The 10,533-nt window shown below is 63.6% G+C and overlaps 3 protein-coding genes across 3 annotated transcripts; 1 reads left to right on the top strand and 2 right to left on the bottom strand.

Annotated features, from left to right (window-relative positions):
* Positions 1 to 630: 630 nt before the first annotated feature.
* CHLNCDRAFT_59476 (hypothetical protein) lies at positions 631 to 5,296 on the bottom strand. The gene is made up of 11 exons (XM_005842692.1): positions 4,800 to 5,296; positions 4,641 to 4,729; positions 4,379 to 4,572; positions 3,878 to 4,220; positions 3,224 to 3,460; positions 2,902 to 2,940; positions 2,432 to 2,541; positions 1,462 to 1,562; positions 1,105 to 1,364; positions 934 to 1,029; positions 631 to 846 (listed from the first exon to the last, which is right to left on the bottom strand). The coding sequence occupies exons 1-11, from the start codon at positions 5,281 to 5,283 to the stop codon at positions 757 to 759; spliced, it is 2,043 nt and encodes a 680-aa protein (XP_005842750.1). The 5' UTR covers positions 5,284 to 5,296; the 3' UTR covers positions 631 to 756.
* Positions 5,297 to 5,567: 271 nt separating this feature from the next.
* On the bottom strand, positions 5,568 to 6,701 carry CHLNCDRAFT_28917 (hypothetical protein; the record flags this gene model as incomplete). Its single annotated transcript, XM_005842691.1, has 3 exons — positions 5,568 to 5,801; positions 5,945 to 6,098; positions 6,187 to 6,701. 3 exons carry the CDS (start codon positions 6,699 to 6,701, stop codon positions 5,568 to 5,570), a joined length of 903 nt encoding a protein of 300 aa, XP_005842749.1.
* Positions 6,702 to 7,121: 420 nt separating this feature from the next.
* Positions 7,122 to 9,785, top strand: CHLNCDRAFT_59475 (hypothetical protein). The gene is made up of 6 exons (XM_005842693.1): positions 7,122 to 7,401; positions 7,503 to 7,903; positions 8,024 to 8,152; positions 8,311 to 8,387; positions 8,468 to 9,124; positions 9,241 to 9,785. The coding sequence occupies exons 1-6, from the start codon at positions 7,168 to 7,170 to the stop codon at positions 9,429 to 9,431; spliced, it is 1,689 nt and encodes a 562-aa protein (XP_005842751.1). The 5' UTR covers positions 7,122 to 7,167; the 3' UTR covers positions 9,432 to 9,785.
* The last annotated feature ends 748 nt before the right edge of the window (positions 9,786 to 10,533 follow it).

Below are 10,533 nucleotides of genomic sequence, written 5' to 3'. Positions count from 1 at the left end.
CCGCCACCGGTAGCGCCGCCCTCTGGCTTGAGCAAGTAGGGGGAGTTGCGGTAGAAGCTGGCCAGCTGGTGCCGCCAGATCTGCGCCAAGGCGGCCGCGGCAGGCCTTGTGAGAGGCAGTGCTGGCGCGGGGTGGCCAGCTGGAGTGGGGCGGTGCACACTGGGGGATTGCAGGCAGGGGCAGCGCATCCAGCCGGCCCGGACGAGTGAGGCCCTCTGCCGCGGCACTCCACTCACCAGCTGCCGCTGTGTCTGCGCGGAAATGACCTCTGGCGGCGGCGGGAACATGTCCGCCTTTATCTCCTGCTTGCAGGCAACGAAACGTGGCAAGGTGAAGTCGCCTGAGGCGGCGGCGTGACCGGCGGCGGCAGCGGCGGCAGGCACAGGCCCGCCATGTGGGAATGCCAAATGCCGGCATGACTGTCACGCATGCTCACCGGAAACAGGGGCGGTGGGCCCTCCAGCTGCTGCGTCTGCACTATTTTGCCCTCGTCGTCTCGTGCTACAGGGTGCGGCACGCCAGTCCCACCCCTGCCACCTCGGCCTCCCCGCCCTCCTCTTCCTCCGCGCCCACTCATGGCGAGGGCGCTGCCAACAGGGCTGACTTGATTGCTCCCTGCCCCCGCCTCCTCAAAGAGCCACTTGACACTAGGAGACTGTACCAGAAACACTTCGGGAAGAAGAAGGATGCGAGAGACAAGCATTGGCTCCAATGGCGCGCCATGGCGCACGGGGCGGCGCCGCGCGGCTGATGGCATCATCCATCATCCACGCCTCCTTCATGATAGATTGAAAACGGCCCAAACTGCCGCTTGCCGAAATGGTAAACCCAGCCCGGCGGCAAGAACTGCACAAATCAGCCAGATTGACATTGGGAAATGAAGGGGTAGGCAAACGGCAACATGGTGCATACACACAACATGGCCGCGCTTGCCTGCGGCTGCAGTGTATCAACGAAACACTGCCTGAAGCGGTGGCAGAGCCCCAGCAGCGCCTCGTCACCGCCCTGGGATGTCAGATGCTCAACCACCTGCATCATGCACATTCTTTGCACCCCCCTTGGCGGCAACTTCTTCATGGATGCAAACAGTACGCCCCAACTGACCTGCTGGCCATGCCAAAGGTGCCCCGTATTCCGGAGATCGCTCAAGCCAAGGCCAGGTGGGGGCTGCGGCATGGCGCCACCATTGACCTCGGCGCCGTGGACCTCTGCTTCATCATCCTCTGATGCCTGCCCTGCAGCGACGCCGCTGGGTGCACCAAGCCCTGCTGCGTCTGCGGCCTCGGCTGCCAGGGGAGCGGGCAGGCACTGCCCTTGCCGGACCCAGCGCTTCAGGGTGCGGCGCCGCGTCCTATGCCCGAGGCCTGCACGGAGACAAGGGCTGGCAACACGCCCATTAGGGGACGCTCTTCCAAGCGACATGCGAGTTGTTTTAGAGGAATACGTCACCAGCATACACACCAGCCAGCATGCCGCCATACTGCTCCAGCTCGGTCAGGCAGTCCTGGGATGCCTCTGCGCAATCCGTGCCTAGGAACGTTCGGATCTGCGACACCAACTGCCTGCATGAGTTGGCGCAGGAGGCCTTGATCAATTGCAGCAGCAGGACAACAAGTGGCAGGCTTGGTAGAGTGCAGCCGAAGCGGAGCCAACAGCGGCCGCTCGGGACCACACCTGCGCTTGGCATCTGGCATTTGGTGACCATAACGTTGCAGTGCCAGTGCTGAACGCCGCACGTTGAAGGGGTGCATTTCCAGGTCCACCTGGGAGCCCGCCGCCGCCGGCCCTTCATCTCCATCCGCCGCTGCTCCTGCTTGCTGCGGCGACAACGCTGCTCCCTCAGCCGCCTGATCGCCAGAGGAATCACTGATTGCAGCTTCTTGCATGCCCGAATGCCGGTTAGCCTCTGTGCCCTGCTGCTGCTGTTGCCGCTGCTGGGGGAGAGGTGGGACAAGCGGCACCCCTAGTTCATCGGCCAGCTGACGCTTGACCTTGTCGGCGGCCTGCACAAAAAGACCTTGTCGGCGGCTCAATGTTGATGACAACCGCCACACCATGCAATTGGCGAAGCCGACGGCCCCACTGGGAGTCAGAATGCCACGCCAAAGTTCCTCACCAGATGAGCTAGCTCATGGCACGACACGCAGAGGAGGACCACCTGCAGGCGCGGGACGGCCAACGTGCAGCAACATGCAGGATACCACTGCGATCCAGCGGCACAGGTCCACACAAGGCCCAGGTGCAACCGACACGCGCATGCTATGGAAACCAGCTATGGAAAAGACTATACGCGTACTCACATCATGGCTGCAGGACAGGTGGGGTCACGTTGAACAGCAGGTAGTCAGTGGATCGTTGCAAGAGGAAGGCATAATTGCAGTCTGTCGAGAGAATAGCAAAGACTGGTGCGTCTTTAAAAAACTAGCCTCACCTGCGGTGTGATTTCAAGCGAGTGGGCATCGCTCGGCGATAGCACGTGGGCACGACGCGGTACCTCAAATAGTGGCCTTCCTCGCCGCATGACACACACTTGTTTGCCTTCTGCAGCAAGCCCGCATGAGGCGCAATTGGGTGCCGGCTGGTGCCAACCGTGCGACCAGCGAGGCAAGCCAGCCCCTCACCTTGACGATGTAGAACTCTGGAGTTCAAGGGCAACACATGTTAAGTGGGAGGACCAGCAGACAAAACAGAAGGTTCAGCATCTCAGTCCAACAAAACATCTTACAGAACATGGTGAAGCACCCTCTGTGCCCTTACCCGAGGTGCCTTGCTGCTGGTCGCCTGTCTGATGCGCGAAATTGAGGCGCACAGACAGAGGGTTGTCAGAGACCTGGACGCAGCACGTAAAGGTTCCACATCTGCTGCTGCAATGCAAAAAAACGACTGCAAACAGTGACAGACCTTCACGGCGAGCCCTTTCCTGATGTACCACTCCAGCTTCTGCGGGAGGGCAGCAGGCACACCTTTGCTGAATGGCAGCAGCAAGATGCTGGCGCTGCCTGCTGAAGGGCTGGATCCTCCCCGCACAAAGTTCAATTGCTTGGCAGCACATGAATGCATGCACGCATGCATGGTCCGGATGCTGATGCATGTGCTGACGTCGCACCGCTCTAACACCCTGGTATGCTGAGCTGCCCTGTCCAAGCAGCAGCAAGCCTCCCGCCTGTCATCTGTGTTGTGCGAGTGAGCCAGCACAGCTAGATTTGCAGGTCAGCCCACCCACCTTGCGATCGGTGTGACACAGGAGCTCGCCATCCTGGTCATACATGCAGCAATTCTCGTACACCACACCCTTCGCAGCAAAGCGCTGGGCGAGGCGCTGCTTGAAGGCCACGGGGTCGTGCACCTTGGAGGCCTTGCTGCCGTGGACCGTCCTTCCTCCCTCCTGCAGCAGCTGCTGCACCTCTGCGCACACCCACGGCGTCTGCCCCAGGGCTGCCTCAGACAGCAGCGCTGCCACCTGCGCACAGGGCTCAGTCGAGGAGCAGATCAGAATGTGGGGGGGATCAGGAGGCGGGCTGACAGCTGCGCCCGCATGTGGCAAAGGCGGCCCTACCTGGCCTGCCTGCTCTTGCAAGACTCGAGGGTAGGAGCCGCAGCTCCCTGGCCCTCCATCCTCCTCCTGCCCTCCCACTGGTGGCAGCAGGTCAAGCAACTGCTGCACAGCCAGGTCTTGCTGTCTGCCCCGCAAGTTACTGGAATCCAGCGCCGCCCGCCTCGCTGCTGCCTCTGCCAGCTGCAGCAGCACTGCATCGGGCAGCAGGCATTGCAGGCCCTCGTCTGCGGCCCTGGCCGCGGCGTCGCGCCAGACACAAAGCGCATGTATGCAGTCTGCTACAGTCTCAAGGCGCTGAAGCTGCTGCTCGGTTAGGCGCACGTGCTGCTCGTGGGCAGCTGCCATGGCCCGCCGCATGAGGCCCATGGCAGCAGCATCCACAGCTGCAGCCGGCGGCGTGGGCTGATACTGCGACAGCGTAACAGCTTGGGAGCGGTGCACTGCGCGCCACAGCAGACTGTGTGGCTTCATGGCTGCGTCCAAGGCGTGGCGCGCTGCGAGACCCTGCTCCACCACAGAAGGCTGGGTGCTGGTAGGAGCGGGCTGCAGTTGCTGAGCCAGCAGGCCTTGCTCGGCCAGAAGTTCGTGGCCGAGCCGGTCGGCAATGGTGAGCAGGTGTTGCACATCGCGGCGTGCGTAATCTATGAGCTCTGCTGAAAGCGGTCTGCAGTCGAGGCGAGGTGGCAACGCGATTGCAGGTGTGTGATGCCAAGCGGGCCTTCCACAGAGGGCAAGGCTGGGGGCAGGGTGGTGGACGCTGCTGGTCAAAGGCGACTTGCAGCCTTCCTGGCTGACACGGGCCCCGCCTGCACCCCTGCGCACCTCCGCCGCCAGTCTGCACGCTGGCCCAGGCTTTTGTCAGCCTGGATGCCGCAGAAGCGCTGCAGCAATGCGCCCAGGGAGCGCTGGTGGTAGCCCAGCACCTGGCATGCCTTCTCGGTATCAAACACGTTCACCAGGAAGAGGCCAAAGTCCCGCTGGAGCCACACCGCATCGTTGCCGCCGCCGTGGATCACCTGCAACGTTAACTGTGAGGACAGTGAGGGAAGAAAAGGGAGAACGCGGGAAACGCCTGATGACTTGCCTTGCATATCCTTGGATTGGAGAGCACCGGGGCCAGCAGGTGCATGTCCTGACGCAGGGCCAGCGAGTCGATGAGGTAATCTTTGCTGCCTGCAGATTTCAGGCAGAGGCTGTCAGTGAATGGTCGGCTCCTCCCCCGCTCGCTGCTGCTGCCATTCACCTGTGGACAGCTGCACCAGGCATGTCAAGCCCGAGTAGGTGTGGGTTGAGTGATGTTCAACATCCAGGGCTGTCCTGTCCTGTTCATAGAGCTCCATGGCTGCTGCTGCCAGCTTGGGGACTGTGTCGACCCAGGTAAATGAATGAATGAAGGTATCCTGATCTTCGTGTTTCCATGGCGTTAGTGTTGGCTGCAGGGGCGGTGGCTGGCTACACAGCTGCTGGATGAGGTCGGCGTGCGGGTGCGCCAGTCGCGGCTGCGGCGCCCTGGGCGCGGCAGCGGTGGCGGCAGCAGTGGCTGCAGCAGGGGACTGGTTGACCTCGGTGGCGCAGTGCTCTGCCGATTGGGCGGCGGCGGCGGTGGGGGCTGCGGCATTCTGAACAGCCTCGTTCACGGCGTCATCTGCTTTTCTATTGGCGCCTCGCCTCCGCCACAACAACCAAGCGAGCAAAATGTGAGTGCCACCCAACCAGAGCGGCAGCATCGCAGGCTCTCGTAAGCAGGAAGCAGACGAAGACACTGATCCTTCTCCCCAAATCAACGGATGAACTTGTAGTCTGGGATTCTTTGGCGTGCGGCCGTGGTTCTGGAGCGGCGACAGCCTGGCGGCACCTGGCGGGGGAGTATGAAGGTGCCGGCCACCGTGCCCTATGGGCTGTAAACGTGTCATCATGAGCAATGTCACATAAGCAGTTTACACGTCATTTCGCAGCCCAAGTTCTGGCTTCCATCGGCGCGATACCAGACTGATCTACTGCAAGGCAAGCGTCACGCCCTGGTCTGCACCGTGTCGAGCCACGCGCAGAGCGAGGCTGCCGCCGCCTCCCACCGTGTGTCGAGCATGCAGTCGTGTGCCGTGCAGTCCCACCTCACAGGCTGCACACCAAACCAGCTGGCCGTCTCCTCCACCGCGGGCCAGTCCACCACTATATCGTCCGGGCTGCCCGCTACAAATGCCGGCACCGACCGCGCCACCGCCGGCAGCTGGGGCAACGGCAGGACCTGTATGGTGGGAGCAGGCCAGGCGCGGGCGCCTTCACATGCGCTGGCAGCCAGGAATAGGCCGCCGCAGCTGTGCAACTTTAGGTTCCTCCTCTTGCTCGTCTCTGCCCTGCCTATCCCTGTCGGTCACCACCACCCGTCACCTTGTTGAGCGAGGCCAGGTCGAGAAGGCGTACAGGGCTGCAGGCCGCCAGCTGAGCCTGGTAGCGGATCAAGTCCCCCCTGGGGAGGTCCTCGGAAAAGAACGCGAAGCGGCACTCATCCAGGCTACGCGCAAACGACTTGCCCACAAACGCCCTGCAGGTGGGGCAGCGGAGTGTGTTGACAGCGGGTCATAACCCGTCGCCCTCGCAGAAGTGCTGCCCCAGGCACCTCATCCACCCACCAGGTGATCCTCCAGGCAAGCACCAGCGATGTCTTGCACACCCTCAGGATGATCGTCTTGTTGCCGCTTGGTGGCACTCCGCACACCACCGCAATGCCTGCGAGGGGCGGTCGCGCCGAGCCGCTGCCGCCGCCGCCCAGCTCCGTGGCGTACTTCTCTGCCAGCAAAGCCCCGAATGAGTGCGCCACCAGGATGGGGGGCGAGGGCAGCGCGGCCACCACGTGCGCCAGGTCATCCGTGAGGGATTGCAGATCGCCAGAGACCGCGAGCTGCTTGCCGTCGGCCCCCGTCCTGTCGCTGCCGCCCTGCCCCCGGATGCTCACTGCATAGGAGTCGTACCCCGCAGCCGCAAAATATGGCATCCAGCGCTCCTGCCAGCACCACGCGCCATGGAAGGAGCCGTGAATGAAGAGCAGCGGTGGGCGGGGGCTGGCGGCAGCGCTCGCTGCCGGCAGGTGCAGCAGCTCCAGCTGCATGCCGTCGGGCAGCGTGATGAAGCTGCTGCCTGCCGCCATCGTCCCGACGGCGGCGGCAGCACAGACGGCCGCCTGGCGGGCTGGGCGGAGCTGCCTGGCGCTCCCAGCAGCACGACCGGTGCAACTGCTGCCCGCGGCCACCCACCCGCCGGCGGCGCTAGCACAGGTGGCCGCCTGGCGGGCTGGGCGGAGCTGCCTGGCGCTCCCAGCAGCATGGCAGGGTCTGGTTGCGGCTGCCGTGAAGGGGACGGCGGAACCCACGCCTCCCAGCTGTGGTGTGCTTGCAACAGCCACACCCAATGCCATGATTGTTTTGCAGTGAGTGTGCGAGTGTATCTGAACCCAGAATTCCTGACTGGGAGATGAAGGTGCTGCACTACCCCGGTTGTCCCGCCCAGAGGGCAAAGCACCTTGCCAGCTGATTGCCGGATCAATTGTAAGGCCTAGCACTGTACATCCCTTGCAGCCGGCAAGGGTCGGGCCTTGGGGTCGGCGATTCGCCGCGATGTTTGCGCGGAAGCTGAGCGGCGCTCTCTGCGCTGCTTCTGGCCTTGCCCTGCACCCATGGATAGATTTTCCAGCTAGTTGTTACGACGCCGATGCCCAGCATCCGCCCCGAGCAGACTGCGCTGCCGCTGCCGCCAGCCAGACCACCGCCGAACAGCTTACAGCGATGGCTGCCTGGCTGCAGCAGCAGGGAGCTGATATAGCGGCAATAGATTTCAAGCAATCAGACACGGTGTGTAGCTGTGGCTCACTGGATGGAGGAGGGGCGCCTGTGCAGTGTGTGCTCCTGTCGTGCCACGACCCACCCCCCAAATCGTTGCCCCTTGGGTGCAGGACGCAGGGCGGTACGGTGCGTATGCCACCGATGCCATTCGCCAGCGCGTCGCGCGCAGCTTCTGGGGAACGGTGGCAGGCTGGGCGGGCGCGGGCCGCAACGCCGCCGTCACCGTCGCCAGCTTCCCGCTCTCCAGCACCCTCACCGCCGCCACCCTGGCACGGCACCCACAGCAGGGACCAATACTGCAGCAGCTGCTGGAGCTGGGAGTGGCCGACGGACGAGACGTCGTCATGCTGCACTTGGCGGTGGAGCGGCATCGGCTGCGTGAGCGCGGGCCCGGCACCGGCGGCGAGCTGGCCTGGCTGGCGCTGCTGCCCACCTCCTTTGGCACCACCCTGTTCTTCTCGGAGCTGGACATGCAGTGGCTGCGGGGGACCACGCTGTACACAGCTACCAGGTGAGGGCCAAGGGGCAGGCTTCAGGGGGTCTGCCGCAGCACAGCCGCCATGCTGCCCTTGTTGGTGTGGGCAGCTGGCCGATGGGCGCTGCGTCGCCGCGTGGCTGGCATGGTTTGCAGGCTGCGCCGGGACAGCCTGCGCGGCGCCTGGGAGAAGCTGGAACCCTCAGCGCGGCAGCTGGCACAGGCATCGGGGCTGCAGGCGGCGCCTGGCCTCGACGACTGGCTGTGGGCCAACTCGGTCTTCTGGTGCGCCGCCACGCCCTGCTGTGGGCCAGGCTGATAGCAGGACTATGGATTGGCGCTTGGAGGAGCGTTGAGGTGCACCTGGATGCCTCTCCTGTGCGCTGGCCAGCCTGTTGCCACCTGCGTCCTAATCCAGCTGCCTGTTTGGCGCTGCCCTGCAGGTCGCGTGCCATTGCCTTCCCCAGCCCAACCCCCGACGGCGGCAGCTCGGTGGCCATCCAGGAAGGCATCGTGCCAGGTGGGCCAGTTTGGCTGGCCGGCTGCTGTTCTGGCTGCCGCCCGCTGCTTTCCTTACGCGCTGTGCCTTCTCCTATGCAGGGCTGGACTTCTGCAACCATGCCGTGGAGGTCGCCCTGCAAGTGGAGGATGCCTTGGCGCAGCACAGGCGCCCGCGATCCAAACATGCGGGGAGGCCGCAGGGCGCCATCAGTCTGGTCTGCCCCCGGCGCGGCGCGCCGGCGCCGGGCGCCGAGCTGACCATTGATTATGGCAACAAGGGCAACGAAGAGCTGCTGTTCCTGTACGGTTTTGCCCTGCCCGGAAACAACGAGAGCGAGGTGTTGACGCTGATGCTGCCGCTGCCTCCGGCCAGAGAGTGGGACGAGCAGCTGCTGGCGCGCATAGCTTTGCTGCAGAGGCGCGGCCTGCTGCCGCAGGTGCACCTGCCCGCGGCCGACCTGGTGCGGCTGAGCAGCGGCGGCGGGGCGGTGGCGGCAGGCGGTGGCGGGACAGGCGGGGGGCTGGGTACTGGCCTGCCGGAGGGCGTGGTGGAGACGCTGGAGGTTTTTTTGCTGCCCCAGCAGCAAGTGCAGCAGCAACTGCAAGTGGGCAGCTTGGCTTCAGGCGCAGGAGGCGGCGCAGATGTCGGCGGCAGCGCCACCGAGCAGGAGCGGTCTGGGCTGCGCCTGGCAGTGCTCACCACACTTGTGCGGCTGCTGGAGTTGAAGGCGGCGGAGATGGAGTCGCCAGAGGCGGGTGAGACCCTGGGAGCACGCAAGATCAGCACAAGGCTGCGATGGCATCCTCTGCTTTGATCGGGACAGGGCAATGTGGTTAATGGCGGGGCCTTGCGCTGCTGGGTGGCACTGCAGGCACGGGCCCGCTGGAGCAGGACGAGCAGCTGCTGGCGGCAGCGGGCGCCGCTCTGACGCTCAACCAAACACACTGCCTGCTCTACCGCATCGGGCAGAAGCGGCTGGGGCGCGCCTACCTGGCCCACGCCAAGAGGCTGTTGCAGCAGGAGATGGCCACCTTGCAGAAGCAGCAGCGAGCCGCGCAATGAGGCATGCGTACACCAATCTATGGCGAGCGGCTGGCGGTACAGGAACAAAGGGGAGGCCGAGGGGCACGGCGCCTCGAAGCGCACGCGTTGCTCAGCTCACTCTTAGGCCTGCTCTTCCTGCAATCGCCACCTCTCTGATCGCTATCAAACAGGGTGCGCCGTCTTGTTGGAACGAGCGATGAAGTGCTTCCGCGTTCCAGGTCTCGCTGCCCCTCAAATACCTTGCTGCACCTTGCTAGCAGCCGTCTTGACACTCTGCGCCCCTCCGAACTTCACCCCGCGCCGCTCCGAACTTCATTCCCGAGAGCACAGGGGCGTCTGATTCAGGTGCCTTCAGAAGTGTTAATTGCTAGCAAAAATGAGACACCCCCCAGCGTGGGTGACGCGCTTTTGTGGCGGTGCGGCTGTATAATTGGGGCAAAACAAGGTAAAGCCTCCTGCATAAATCCTGCAATTGCAGCCTGCAGTCCAGACCACATCGCAGCCCGCTTGGCAGACCACAGCACACCATGCAGCGCTGTTCTCCCCGACAGCCCCACCCAGCACTGCCCGGTCGGCTGCCGCTGCGCCAAGTGAAGCCCATGTTTGCGGTGCACCCACGTGCAGGAACACCTGCCCAGCCAGGCAGGGCACCTGGCAGATTCATCGGGCAAAACCATAACAATAATGCATCTGAAAATGTGTTGGCCCACACCTGGCCGTTGTGGTGGGTGGGAGGCCTCCACAAAGACTCAATCACCACACCAGCCAATACCAGCTCCCGCTAGCCAGAACCGCGCATGCCACCTTGTCCATCCCTGAACTCGAGGCTTGCGGTTGTAGCAGTGTGAAACATGCTGGGTGCAGATTTACACGGATGGGGAGCACATGTTGCAGGGTGCAGATGAGCAGGCGTGGCACAGCCGGTGCCGGGAGTGGTAGTGCATGCAGCAACAGCAGCGACATACAGTATGTAGATCTAACACAGTATGCAGTGTGTGTGTGAATGCCTGATATGATAGTTGAGAAAATGGGGGCGATGGAGAAGGCCAGACACTAACCATAATCTACTTAAAGAGCCGGCATCCCGCCGGGCGGAGGGTTCATTCATTCATTCAGCACA

The sequence above is a fragment of the Chlorella variabilis genome, assembly GCF_000147415.1.
Source record: "Chlorella variabilis unplaced genomic scaffold CHLNCscaffold_76, whole genome shotgun sequence".
Taxonomy (NCBI): domain Eukaryota; kingdom Viridiplantae; phylum Chlorophyta; class Trebouxiophyceae; order Chlorellales; family Chlorellaceae; genus Chlorella; species Chlorella variabilis.
This window is presented reverse-complemented; position numbering and strand designations above follow the sequence as displayed.

What these genes read in the sequence shown, in the direction of transcription:
- CHLNCDRAFT_59476 (XM_005842692.1), bottom strand. Translation starts at nt 5,283, where the DNA reads ATGCTGCCGCTCTGGTTGGGTGGCACTCACATTTTGCTCGCTTGGTTG. An exon ending in CGTGCAGACTGGCGGCGGAG is followed by an intron (nt 4,221 to 4,378) that starts GTGCGCAGGGGT and finishes CCTCGACTGCAG; the next exon opens with ACCGCTTTCAGCAGAGCTCA. An exon ending in TTGATACACTGCAGCCGCAG is followed by an intron (nt 847 to 933) that starts GCAAGCGCGGCC and finishes TGATTTGTGCAG; the next exon opens with TTCTTGCCGCCGGGCTGGGT.
- CHLNCDRAFT_59475 (XM_005842693.1), top strand. Translation starts at nt 7,168, where the DNA reads ATGTTTGCGCGGAAGCTGAGCGGCGCTCTCTGCGCTGCTTCTGGCCTT. An exon ending in ACGCTGTACACAGCTACCAG is followed by an intron (nt 7,904 to 8,023) that starts GTGAGGGCCAAG and finishes CATGGTTTGCAG; the next exon opens with GCTGCGCCGGGACAGCCTGC. An exon ending in GATGGAGTCGCCAGAGGCGG is followed by an intron (nt 9,125 to 9,240) that starts GTGAGACCCTGG and finishes GTGGCACTGCAG; the next exon opens with GCACGGGCCCGCTGGAGCAG.